This window comes from Quercus suber, unplaced genomic scaffold (genome assembly GCF_002906115.3).
Source record: "Quercus suber isolate HL8 unplaced genomic scaffold, Cork oak 2.0 scaffold_236, whole genome shotgun sequence".
Lineage (NCBI taxonomy): Eukaryota > Viridiplantae > Streptophyta > Magnoliopsida > Fagales > Fagaceae > Quercus > Quercus suber.
Window position 1 is genome coordinate 282,540 of NW_027069693.1, and position 14,327 is coordinate 296,866.

General features: G+C 34.5%; 1 protein-coding gene across 1 annotated transcript; it reads left to right on the forward strand.

The window, feature by feature from the left end:
* The first annotated feature begins 1,375 nt into the window (after nt 1-1,375).
* Nucleotides 1,376-13,369, forward strand: LOC112003124 (uncharacterized). The gene is made up of 12 exons (XM_065780475.1): nt 1,376-1,745; nt 3,268-3,403; nt 3,511-3,599; nt 4,293-4,348; nt 4,436-4,521; nt 6,200-6,348; nt 6,466-6,595; nt 6,750-6,863; nt 7,737-7,835; nt 8,858-8,900; nt 9,219-9,310; nt 12,908-13,369. The coding sequence occupies exons 1-12, from the start codon at nt 1,690-1,692 to the stop codon at nt 13,085-13,087; spliced, it is 1,230 nt and encodes a 409-aa protein (XP_065636547.1). The 5' UTR covers nt 1,376-1,689; the 3' UTR covers nt 13,088-13,369.
* The last annotated feature ends 958 nt before the right edge of the window (nt 13,370-14,327 follow it).

The following is a 14,327-nucleotide window of genomic DNA, read 5'->3' on the forward strand; positions in this document are numbered from 1 at the left end:
TATCCCTTTATGTGAGAGGATGTTGCATACAATTATTATACAAAGTAACAAATCCCCATCTCATGTTTTAAGTATGTCATGTTGAGTTTTATTCCCTTTGTCATACCTTCTCTCCGATGATGCACTTGCATTTATATGGCAACCCTACTTGAAAATTACGATGATGCACTTGCATTTACATGGCAACCCTACTTGAAAATTACATATATTAATAACCCGAATCAAATTAGTTCTTCAAGCTTTTTCTTTTTACGACTTTCATGCTTTTAAGGGGACAAAATCTATATATAAACGATTTGACTCTATCATATGGATTTGGAGGGGGAGACTGGAGAGCGACAGAATGACAGAAAATTGCACCTAATTAGATGAAAAATCTTATATCTTCCAAATATTAGAGAACCTTAGTTTAAGAAAAACATTGTGGCTAAACAAAGTCTTGTTATTCTCTCAAAAAAAAAAAAAACCATACTTGTTAAGCAATGTCTTTTGTTTTTATTTTTTAATAATTCAATAATTACAACAATGAAACAGGGAAATTTAACCCTTATTTTTCTAATGAAGGAAAACAAGTTGTGATATTGAACTACATAACTCTTAGCCTTGTTAAGCAACTTCTAAGATTGCTTAATTCACTTAATTTTCTAATTTCTCAGTACTTAGAGAAAAATACCATCTAAACATAACTTCTAGATTTTTACCACTCTCCCACACTTGAGGTAGAGAATTAAAATATGGGTTAACATTCAACATTTTTTTAATTGTTACAATTTTGTGGACACTATGGAAACCAATATATTCTTAAATTTAACTAAAATTTGATGACGTACAAACATGAGAATTTACAAAAATCCTTTTAGAATTCAAATCCAAATAATATAAGATTGTGTTTATTATTATTATTTTTCAAAGTAGCTTGTAATCTCATGTATATACATAAATATACTTAAACGATATACATTAATATGCATAATATAATTCCTACATATATAACTTAAATACTATTAATAGTCATTCTTATATATTTTTTTAACTCTTTAAAAAGCCATGTAAGAATATTATTAAGTAAAAAATGTAAATTTTTAATTTAAAAAAAATTATGTTCATTAGTTCTAGACTCTTTAGTTTTTGTACTCAATAACTCACTTGGATGAATATTTATAATGGAGTCTCACATTTAACTCCAAAATTAAGAAATAAAAATCTCAAAAATAAATAATTTAGGACTCAACATAAAATTGGATTTTAATTATAGAATCTAATTAAATTTTCTTTAAGTTTTAGCTAATATTATATTAATATAAGATACATAAATGATGAAGATTTATTTGGGGTCCTAAGCCCAGCTACATGGCAAAACCTAGTCGGCCCAAAACACCATAGACAGAGTTTTCCGCTACAAAGCCTACAATAGTTTCTCTAGGCTTACGTTGAGCCACATGTGCTACCTTACCTGTCAGCAGTACCACCCGCCATGTGTCTCTCTGAACCAAACTGTTCTTCATCTTTGTGAACCCACTTGCCTCAGTCTCCATTCACTACTTGTGCCTCAAGGCAATCTTTGATTCCCACTTCTGCTCCAGTGAAGAAAAAAACAAACACAGAGAGAGAGAGAGAGAGAGAGAGAGAGAGAGAGAGAGGATTTTATAGCTAATATCAACTTTAGAGAAAAAAAAAGGGCAATATCAAATGAGGTCAGTTATTTCTCGGTTGATCTTTTCAAAACAATCGATTCCCAGACTCAAGTAAGTCTCTCTTTTCTGTAACAATTTTACATTTTGACCCAAATGCTACTTGGGTTTTTAATACTAATTATGGGGCTTTTATGGCAACATTTTTTCTGTATTGTATGAGTTTATGTATGTGCTGTAATTTTTTTGTCTGATATATGACATGGGTTCGACTGCATTGATGAATTTGGATATAAAAGTAACCGGGTCTCCGAAATTTCTGGGTTTCATTTGCTTCTAATTTTTAGTAATTAAAGTTTGTAGGATATTGCTGTGAAACTAAGTTTTTGAAAAATATGTGAAACTGGGTTGTCTAGAAACTGTTACATGTAGTACGTGTTTAACTCACTTTTTTTTTTTGTTTTTTTGTATGCGTTATTGAATTTCATTTGATTATGTAAATTGTGGGTTTTTTTTTAATATATATATATATATATATATTTTTTTGTTTTGTTAATGATTCTTATTAGTGAGTGTACACTCAACGCTGGAATGACTGAATCTATAATTTGGTGATTTTTAATTTTTTAATTTTTTTTTAATTCAATAGTTTGGGGGTGGGGGGGGTGTTGTGGGGATTTGAACCTTAGATGTTTATGTTGAAAACACCCCAAGAAATGTCAGTTGAACTATAAGGCTATTGACAATGATTTGGAGATAAATTGATTTTGCAGCTTAACAATGCCAATGTGATCAAGATATTTGGAGGGAAGAGGAAGGGGAGCAAGGGGGGCTTTTATTTATTTTTAGCTTTTATGACTTTACTTGTCAAAATACAGCCATAGCTGGACACTGTATTGGTTTGGGTCTGTTTAATGTTAATGACATTTAAAGTTTATGATATAAATAGGCTTACATGTGAAAAAAAAAGAAGAAGAAGTGATTGTTATGGTTCATTCAAAATATTTGTTGACAGATCCTTTTATTTTATGGTGGAATCAAGGGTTTTGTCTAGGTAGAACAATATCCAACCTTTTCTTATTTTTTGTGCTGCATCATAGTGCTACTGATCCTTCTAATATCCAAACTATATTTGCCAATATGGGAAACTCAAATTGTGCAAATGACTGTTAATTATAGGTGAGCCCATTTTGAATGTGGATGTCATTGTTAGCTCCGTAGTTGTTATTTTTATTTTTTGTTCCACTTGGTGTTTGTATTATCAGCTGCTTCACCTTTTTATACCTCTGTTAACGAAGCTTAGCTTATGCCATTGGGCATGTCAAATATTTTAGGTCTTGCATTTTATGTAGCTTTCAGGTACTACTTTTGAAATATTAGTGTTGTTATAACAAACATTTTGTAAAGCTATGTTGCTTCAACAAATATTGCTCATGTTGTAATGTGTTGCACTTTTTTTAATCTCTTTTGACATCATTGGCTGGGCTATTAGGTCAAGTGACTTTAGTTGCTTTTGTTCTATAACATAATAGTGGATTTGTATCTTATGTTCAATTGAGATAGCATGTTGACTATGTGGTTCACTCATGCTTACTATGATGTTAATTTTTTTATATTCTCATTCCAATTAATATAGTACAATGGCTGTATCCGGAAATGGGAGATATATGACAACAGATTCTACCAAGGTTGATGAATCATTCAAGGTTGACAAAACATCCAAAGTTGAGGAAGCAGAGGCGGTAGATGTTCCCCCACCTCCAACACAGAAGGTATTACACTGTGAGGATGCAGATTACTATGAATTTTGTAATCCATTAATCATGTTGTATGGATTCTTGTGCTCTCTTGACTTTGCCTTGAATGAAATTTGATTCAGTTACTTGTGTTGGGTGGAAGTGGATTTGTTGGATCACATGTTTGTAGAGAAGCTTTAGATCGGGGATTGACTGTTGCTAGCCTCAGCAGGTACAGAACTCTTAATATTTTCATAAATATTTTTTGTCTCTGTTGCCAATGGTTCTTATCTAGGTGGATGCAACTTAATGTGCCTGCTGATGCTAATGACATTTTGGATAGGACTGGCCTGTTGGTATAAAATGCAGCATAATCTATTTTCATCGTATATGAACTTGGATTAGTAGAAGTCCAAGGATGCTCTGATGGCGTGAAAGTTATGCATAATTTTATTTGGAAAATCAAAGTATTGATATTTGTATACATTGCTGCAAGTACCAGAAATGATATAATTTTGTGCATCTTGCATTTTGTCCTCTTGGTTCTTCTACCTATCACTGCTTGCTTGTGCTACCAAATGCTGCATTTCCCTGATATATGTGCAACTAACTTGATTTACTTGGACCTTTGTTAATGATTTTCAATTTCTTAGAATCTAATGTGTTTGTGTCCATCAGTCTTCATAAGCTGACTTATTATCATGAAGCAAATGACTTCTATTTCTTTTTGGATAAGTATAAAGCAAATCAGTTGAGATAGGCATTTATAATGTCTTGTAAACCTGCACATATGATTAAAAAAATGGAAATTTAATTTCAGCAATTTCAGTGAAAATTTTAATAATGCTGTAGAAGCCGTTGTGGGAACTTTCTGGTTCTTTAAAGATTCACCATCTTTTCCTTAATTTTTTCTTCTTCCTTTTAGGTCTGGTAGATCATCTATACGTGATTCTTGGGCTAACCACGTTACCTGGCATCAAGGTATGCCTTCTCGAATTGGCCTATTTCTTGATGACTTCATTTTTGGGATTTTGTTTAATGCCTCCAAAAAATTCTTCCCATTTCCAGGAAACCTTCTTTTACCTGATACATTGAAGGAAGCTCTTAGTGGGGCGACTGCTGTTGTAAGTTGTTTTGTATCTTTTGATGGAAACTAATTATGGTGACAATGTATTTTTAATTTGGATGGGGGAAATACTTTGACTTGTGTCTCATAAATTTCTTTGTCAGTTCCTTCTCTTTTCTTTATGTTTTCCTCCCGTTGTGGCTAGAGGTGGAGGTGGGGGAGGGGAAGAGGGGAGGGGGGGGGGGTGAGCTTTTAGTTTTCTTCTTCCCAGTGCTTTGCCACTATTGATTGACAACAGCACTGGTGATTATCTAGGAAGCACGGACGCGGCGCCAGAGGAGCCGCACCCGCGTCCGACGCGGCACGATGCAGCGACGCAGGAGGGATGCCGCTGACCGCGCGTCGGGCCGCATCCTGCAACGTGTTTTTTTTTTTTATTTTTTATCACGACTCGCGCTGACTCGGCTCAGACTCGGGCAGATTCGCGCCGACTCGAGCCATATCGGACATATCGGGCGAAACCACCGAAACACACCGTGCCAGCGCCGAACAAGAAAATGAAAACAAACAAAAAAATGGATAAAAACTTGTGACTGACTGTCTCTTGAGCCAGCGAAGATGGAGAGGAAAGAGGTTAGATTGTAATACCGGTGGCCTTAACCCCTTTCTTCTTCTTTGCTTCTTCGTTTTCTTCTTCCTTTTTTTTCGCCAGAGCCCCTGCCTTCTGTAACTCTGTTCTGTTTCTTTTTTTGAAAAGTTTTGTTTTTTTTTTTTTACCGTAAAACGATAGGACTTTGTTAACTTTATTTTGTTTTTTTGTGGCTCTCTGACCAAACACGTGAGCCAGCCACAACTTTCCTCTTTTTTTTTTTCCTTTTTTTTTTTTTTGGGTAATGGGAAGAAGCTACACCTATTTTAATATCTGCCACCTATATCATTTAATTTGTTTTTGGGTTGGCCAAATACGTGAGCCACTAAGCCACATTTTTTTATTTATTTATGGGATGTTTCATCTATTTTGATACATTTGTCTATAATTCAAGTGTCAAAAACTTTAGTGTACTTATTATTATCTATCTATTTATTTTATTACTATTATTATTATTATATGAGTATTCTATTATTATTATATAAAAAAGTATGCTTAGCAATATATTAAAAATATAAATAAAAATATTTTTAATAATTTTTTAATTATCGAGTCCCGCCGCACCCGCACCCACCTTTTTCAAAAATTGCTGAGTCCCGCACCCGCACCCGAGTCTCAAAAAGCACCCGTGCTTCATAGGTGATTATCAAATCTGTTGACTTGTTGCAATACCAACATAGGTATCATGTGGCAACTTCTGAATATGCTTTAACATTTGGATGTTAAACGTAACCTGAATAAAAATGTTCTGTTTTTCTGCTGAAAGTGTCCATGCTGTTTAGAGTAGTATACACTAAAGGAGGTCTTCTTAAGTTCTGGCAAGATTTGGATTGGTCTGTTTAAGTTCATTTCATAGAATGGGTCAAAAACCACATTAATAGGTTTAGTATATTTCTGGGAACCTCATTTGTCGAGCTTGGACTCTGTTCATGAAAATTGAGAAAAATATGAGGAGCAATGTAGCAAAAGCAGAAACAGGGAATCAGGGTCCAAAGGAGTCAACAAAGGGATAAAGGGAATTGAAGAAATTGCTGTCCTCTGTCAATTATGGAAAGAAAGGGGAGTGTGGGATTTCTGCATCAAGAAATGGTACAGGTCTCATTTTGCCATAATGTAGCTCAAGTTAATATCTCCTCTGAGATTGGAGGGCAGATATTGTGAGCATTCAGGTGACAAAGAGGGAAATAATAACTCAGGAAATTGTGAGGAGCATTTGGGGAAGCCAATTTGTACATTAGCCCTTTTCAAGTTCATTGGGGGCTTCATGTGTCATTTTGGTATTATAAGACAAAGGGGTTGTAGAAAAACTGGAAGAGGTGGGGGGTGATTTTCAGTTTTTTGTAAATTTAGATGCCTCTGATGGTATTCTGTGGTCTTTCTCAGGAGTGTATGGCCCAATGTAGCTGGGGAAAGACGAAAACTATGTAAAGAACTTGCAGGTGTATACAGCTGGTGCAGAATTCCATGGTGCATAGCAGGTGACCATAACACCACTCACTTCTCTAGTGAGCTGGTGGGAGTAGAAAGGGTTTTACATAGCTATGTAAAATTTTCAAGGAAAAATATCCTAAGCTTCTCATGATTGCAAATATAGAGATGCTTGAGTTGCAAATTGTATGGATTGATCAAATTGAGTTATTCAGTGTTTATTCATCAAATAATTTCAGGATTGGGAAATGGAATTTATGGAGCTTGTTTTGGATAATCTCTATTCTACTGAAATTAGATTAGAGGGAGAGGACAAAATGTTTTTGTATCCCTCAAAGACATACGGTTTCCAGGTTTAAAGTTATTTGAAGATGTTGCAATCAGAAGGTAACCGGTTCTTTCCATGGAAAAGAATATGTAAAGCAAGAGCTTTGCCGGGGTTTGCTTTCTTCACTTGGACCAAAAGCCCTAGGGAGGGTTTTGACAATGTACAATTTGAGTTATGGATTAGTGCTGTGCATGCAAAGCTGATGGTGAATCTATAGATCATTTATTTCTACATTGTCCAATGGCTCATGAGTTATGGACAATGATTTTATATCTATTCGCACTAGTAAACATGCTAGTGGAGAAATTTGGAAAGAGAATTCATTGTGCTTAATGTGAAACATTTGGAGTGAGAAGATTAGACATGCTTTTTATGGAAAGGAGCATTTTTTTGTACGGCAGAAATTTTTGTTCCACATGTCCCTCTATGAGGGGATATCAAATAATTCCGCTTTCACTGTCTTGACTCCTCTATTTCCTAGCTGATATGAACTTTAGCTTGTACTGTTTATTTTTTTCTTTATTTTCTCTAGTTGGCTATTCCTTTGTACATTTCACATGAACTAGGGTTGCACCCCCTTTTGTGCGTTTTCAATGAATTTACTTATGGAAAAAATCCTAGATATTTTGTGTTGGTGACTTATGTGTGATTTTAATGGGACTGCGGAAATCAATGCAAATAGATGTTTACGAATGGGATAGTGAGAAGAAATCTAGGTTTATACTATAAGTGGATCTAAGCCTCCTCACCTGACCTGAAAAGCCTGAATCTGAGTGTTTGGATTTGAGTTCAAAACCAAAATTTTGTAAATATTCTAGTCTTCATGATGGTGGTGCAGATTTCTTCTGTGAAGAGCAATTTGAAGGTTTTTTTTTTTTTTTTTTTATTTGCCGGATGATTGGCTCTTGATCCTGCAGGTGTGAAAAGATTTGTGTATGTCTCTGCTACTGATTTTGGCGTGGCAAATTACTTACTGCAAGGATATTATGCGGGAAAGGTATTGCAATGACAATATCTGAAAATTAATTCTGGATGGTTTTTTTAATTGTTAAATGGGGGAGGGGGGATTTGAACCTTGGATATCTTCGTTGAAAACACTAGGAGATGTTGGATGAGCTACAAGGCTCTTGGTAAAATTAATCCAGGATTGCAAGCATTGGAAAAATGCCTTATAAAACATTTCTCCCTTTGAAGGCTGTTTTAAATGCCATATTGAAGTCGTACTTGGGTCATCAATTGCACCCTATGATGTGTATGGTTTAGGTTTAATATTGTGTATGATTTAATATTTTTGTTTTAAAAATTTTTGGGTTTTGACGATTTAAATGTGTGTGGTCATTATTTTCCATTTTATTCTAAAGTGCATTGGATTTTGCCTATTTAAGTAATAGTAGGAAAAGAAACTAGATCATTTACTTCAATGCTCTAAGTTGAGAAGTACCAGAAATAATAATGTCAGTAATTAAGGACATCAATTTTTACATTGAAACAAATTCTTTAGTCGATTTTTGTCAACTGCTCTAGCAGACCATAACAATTGGAAATTAACATACAAATTAGGACACACTCATTATTATTACAAAGAATGAGCAAGAGCTCATTGGTTATTTCTGTCCTATTATATGCCTTTCTATTTACATAAGGCTCAGAATCATTAGCGTAATCTACCAATAAAATGGTGTACTAATGATCAAAGCTACTTTTTTTTGGTCATTCTCTCTCTCTCTATCTCTCTCTCTCTCAAAAAGTATTAGTCCTTTCTTTTCTTTAAAATTTTCAAGTGTAGCTAGTTAGAACCTTAAACATGTAAGGGAATACTTGGTAATGACATGAGCTAGATATATTTTTTGATAATCAAGAGAAACTTTTATTGAAACAAGCTGCAAAAACAGCATCGCAGAGAGCAGCAAATTGAAAACTAGCATCATAGAATACAACATGCTGAGCTAAGTAAAGTTTGTTTAATTTTCAATTTCATCTTATGGAAAATCCTTTGTTGCATCTTTTTTTTTAATGTAGAGAGCTGCTGAGACAGAGCTGCTAAGCAAATTCCCTTATAGTGGTGAGCTTTCTCATTCTTTCACGGTGACTGGTGTTATATATTACACCTAATATATATATATATATGTTTGTGTGTGTGTGTGTGTGTGTTTTAATTGGAATTCCTTTGAGACCTAGTTGAACTTTTGAACTGACATTGGTCACTCATATTTGCCAGTTATAGTGTAATATTTCAGTTCTACATCCTGAAGTATTTTCTTGAAATATGAAATTATCATCTTGTTGTAGCTGACCAGTGGAGTCTAAGCACTAGTTTAAGATCTCAGTACAATGGGAACTTCTATTTACATGATAAAGCATGTTATCTGCCTTTTTTCAGGAGTGATTCTGAGGCCTGGGTTTATTTATGGGACTCGCAGTGTTGGGAGCATGAAGATACCTTTAGGTGTAATCGGTTCTCCTTTGGAGATGGTAAACTCACTGTGCATCATATATAATATATTCTTTGTTTTTTCTTATGTTCCCCATCTATGCTGGAACCAAGATGAAAGCATGCCTGATTCATATGAGTACCTGGTTCAGCTAGATTTAGCCAAAGAGGGCACCTTTCTTCTGCAATCACATTGTTTTCCACCTGAAATTCCATAATTACTGTTCATGACTCAATCAGTACATGTCTTTCCACTTAACAACTTATATCTTGATAAATTATGATTTGTCTCAAAAGCTTAAGTGGTCAGAAAATGTTGAGTTTAATCATTAAACTAACACTCCTTACATGTGAGCTCAGACTCCCACTTAATAAATGGGGCCCAATATGTGAGATTTTTTATTTTTTAAATTGGGTAGAGTGGAGACATGCTTCAAATTTAGGGCCACCTGGTTTGATACTATGATAAATCCAAAAGTTTAAGCTGTTAGAAAATGGTAATTTAATCATTTAACCAGTATTTTAACAATATTCTTGTTAGTTATGTGTTCCATGCTTTTCTTCACATATGAGGGTAAGGTAGTTTTAAGGTGGTGTTATTTGCAGAGTGCTTCCAGACTACTTGTTGGAGGACTCTAGATTTATTTTGGAGGCTTTTAGAGCTTCTAAAGGAGGGGGGAAGATGATTGGCTCTTGATCCTGCAGGTGTGAAAAGATTTGTGTATGTCTCTGCTACTGATTTTGGCGTGGCAAATTACTTACTGCAAGGATATTATGCGGGAAAGGTATTGCAATGACAATATCTGAAAATTAATTCTGGATGGTTTTTTTAATTGTTAAATGGGGGAGGGGGGATTTGAACCTTGGATATCTTCGTTGAAAACACTAGGAGATGTTGGATGAGCTACAAGGCTCTTGGTAAAATTAATCCAGGATTGCAAGCATTGGAAAAATGCCTTATAAAACATTTCTCCCTTTGAAGGCTGTTTTAAATGCCATATTGAAGTCGTACTTGGGTCATCAATTGCACCCTATGATGTGTATGGTTTAGGTTTAATATTGTGTATGATTTAATATTTTTGTTTTAAAAATTTTTGGGTTTTGACGATTTAAATGTGTGTGGTCATTATTTTCCATTTTATTCTAAAGTGCATTGGATTTTGCCTATTTAAGTAATAGTAGGAAAAGAAACTAGATCATTTACTTCAATGCTCTAAGTTGAGAAGTACCAGAAATAATAATGTCAGTAATTAAGGACATCAATTTTTACATTGAAACAAATTCTTTAGTCGATTTTTGTCAACTGCTCTAGCAGACCATAACAATTGGAAATTAACATACAAATTAGGACACACTCATTATTATTACAAAGAATGAGCAAGAGCTCATTGGTTATTTCTGTCCTATTATATGCCTTTCTATTTACATAAGGCTCAGAATCATTAGCGTAATCTACCAATAAAATGGTGTACTAATGATCAAAGCTACTTTTTTTTGGTCATTCTCTCTCTCTCTATCTCTCTCTCTCTCAAAAAGTATTAGTCCTTTCTTTTCTTTAAAATTTTCAAGTGTAGCTAGTTAGAACCTTAAACATGTAAGGGAATACTTGGTAATGACATGAGCTAGATATATTTTTTGATAATCAAGAGAAACTTTTATTGAAACAAGCTGCAAAAACAGCATCGCAGAGAGCAGCAAATTGAAAACTAGCATCATAGAATACAACATGCTGAGCTAAGTAAAGTTTGTTTAATTTTCAATTTCATCTTATGGAAAATCCTTTGTTGCATCTTTTTTTTTAATGTAGAGAGCTGCTGAGACAGAGCTGCTAAGCAAATTCCCTTATAGTGGTGAGCTTTCTCATTCTTTCACGGTGACTGGTGTTATATATTACACCTAATATATATATATATATATATATGTTTGTGTGTGTGTGTGTGTGTGTTTTAATTGGAATTCCTTTGAGACCTAGTTGAACTTTTGAACTGACATTGGTCACTCATATTTGCCAGTTATGGTGTAATATTTCAGTTCTACATCCTGAAGTATTTTCTTGAAATATGAAATTATCATCTTGTTGTAGCTGACCAGTGGAGTCTAAGCACTAGTTTATGATCTCAGTACAATGGGAACTTCTATTTACATGATAAAGCATGTTATCTGCCTTTTTTCAGGAGTGATTCTGAGGCCTGGGTTTATTTATGGGACTCGCAGTGTTGGGAGCATGAAGATACCTTTAGGTGTAATCGGTTCTCCTTTGGAGATGGTAAACTCACTGTGCATCATATATAATATATTCTTTGTTTTTTCTTATGTTCCCCATCTATGCTGGAACCAAGATGAAAGCATGCCTGATTCATATGAGTACCTGGTTCAGCTAGATTTAGCCAAAGAGGGCACCTTTCTTCTGCAATCACATTGTTTTCCACCTGAAATTCCATAATTACTGTTCATGACTCAATCAGTACATGTCTTTCCACTTAACAACTTATATCTTACTTGATAAATTATGATTTGTCTCAAAAGCTTAAGTGGTTAGAAAATGTTGAGTTTAATCGTTAAACTAACACTCCTTACATGTGAGCTCAGACTCCCACTTAATAAATGGGGCCCAATATGTGAGATTTTTTATTTTTTAAATTGGGTAGAGTGGAGACATGCTTCAAATTTAGGGCCACCTGGTTTGATACTATGATAAATCCAAAAGTTTAAGCTGTTAGAAAATGGTAATTTAATCATTTAACCAGTATTTTAACAATATTCTTGTTAGTTATGTGTTCCATGCTTTTCTTCACATATGAGGGTAAGGTAGTTTTAAGGTGGTGTTATTTGCAGAGTGCTTCCAGACTACTTGTTGGAGGACTCTAGATTTATTTTGGAGGCTTTTAGAGCTTCTAAAGGAGGGGGGAGAATAGTTTCTAACAGCTTGAGATGGTTTGCGTCACCTGGAGTGTAGTTAATAAATGGCTTTTTTGCACCATAATGCGTCTTATAGTAGTATTCTTCATTAATGTGTTGCAAAGGATTTACATGTCCAAACAATCAGTCAATTTTTTCAAGGTTCAATATTGTAGGTAAAAGATCCCTGGACCCTAAGTATCTAATGGGACCCTAAAAAATATAAGCAATTCTGTTTCTTCCAGCATAAATTATTTACATCTTCAACTGTTCGCTGCATAAGACCTTTTTTTGTGTCAAACAATGATCTCATTCTCTGCTATAATACTATAAATTTTTTAATTCAGTATAAATGTTGATTATTGAACCTAACGGGCAGTTAAGCATTTTTTTGAGATATTATGTATCTTTTAAATTTCTACATTGGCTGCTTGGGAAACAACCTAAAATTCATTTAGGTCTGGGTACCAAATCATATCGACATTGGGGACTGAGAAGCCTTAAGCCCAAGTTTGAATGCCAAGCCCCATTTCCAGTAACCCAACATCAAAAAAGGTTCTGTGCTTATTGACAACATGTTCCTCTATTTTAATGATCCAGTAAGGACCTCATAGTGTGATAAAGCTTTTTTGAGAATGCGACTCATGTGGAAACAGTTATAGCCATTATGTTTAAATTTTTTAGTTCAAGAATCCTAATGTCTTATAGAGTTTTAACTAAATTATTCTCAAACGTTGCAGGTTCTCCAACATGCAAAACCGATGAGCCAGCTGCCACTTGTTGGGCCTCTGTTCATTTCTCCTGTCAATGTTACCGCAGTGGCGCAAGTTGCTGTTAGAGCAGCCACGGATCCAGTTTTTCCTCCCGGCATCATAGACGTCCCCGGAATACAACGTTATAGCCAACAAAAGTCATCATAAAAATGTCAAGTCATTTTTTTTCTCTTTTTGTTTATCCATATAGAGTTGACTCTAAGCTGTTAAAAAATTGTTGCTGAATGAAAAAAACATGGTTTATGCTGTTAGTGAGTAATAAAGGTTTGATGATCATTTCATGTTTTGATTTTGATGTAATAACATGCGCTAATTATGCGCATGTGTTTGTCGACCATTGTTTCTGATAGAATAATCATTTTAGTGACTGAAAATTGATGACTTACATGCTTTTTCATGTGGGAAATGTACATCAAGGCTTTTATCTTCTGTTTTCAAATGTGCATGTGAGATACTGGGCACTTCTCTGTGCATGAGCTGTATGGATTCGCAAACCACAGAAGATAGAACCAACTACCATGAACACCTTTGGTGGTGACACAAGCATAATAGCCTTAGAAAAAAAATTTAGAGGCAAAAATATGTGTAATATGGATCCCCTATTCTTCTAAAACAAAACCCTTCTATCATCCATATTAACACCTTTGGTACAAGCCCTACCTGCACCAAGCAAAAGAAAAAAAAAAAAAAAAAATGAAGCTTTAGAGGCTAAAAAATGTGTAAAAAGTGCTAGTGCCAGTGCCATAGAAGATGCATGAGATGAGACTTTTGACACTTGGGAAACTCTGAAACAAGAACCCACCTGTGGTTTTAGGATTAGAAGCATTGTTAAATGGATCTCAACGTCACAGATCCACCAAGTGGTGGAAAGTGGGAACTAGGAACAAGTACCTTTCTATCTGTCTCTCTCTCATATTTCTTGAGGCAAAACTCAAAAGATTCCACTGATAGATCGTTACGTGCGTTTCTTTATTATGTTAAACTAGATTAGTTTGGACGCTAACCTTTAAATTAAATAGAAAGTTTAGCCATATCTAAGTGCCCTATCCACTATGAGCTTTTTGTGTTTATTATAATATCAACCAAAATATTTAACGTCATTGCAACAATTATTATGATGAATGGATACAATATTCTCTCTCTCTTATTTTTAGGTTTCTGAGAGTCTATGAGTACAAGCCGAAATCTGTTTCACTTTTCATGTGAAATGAGAAAGAGAGAAAAGCCACCAGGCGCAGTGGATAGAGACAAAAGTTCATTAGAGAATGAATTTAATAAACACTTGCAAATCATGTGAAACTTCTTCTAGCTAAGCTACTGTTAGATTTTAAAAAGTTTTATAATTAAAAAAAAAAAAAAGGGTTAGATTTTAAAAAGTTGTACATAA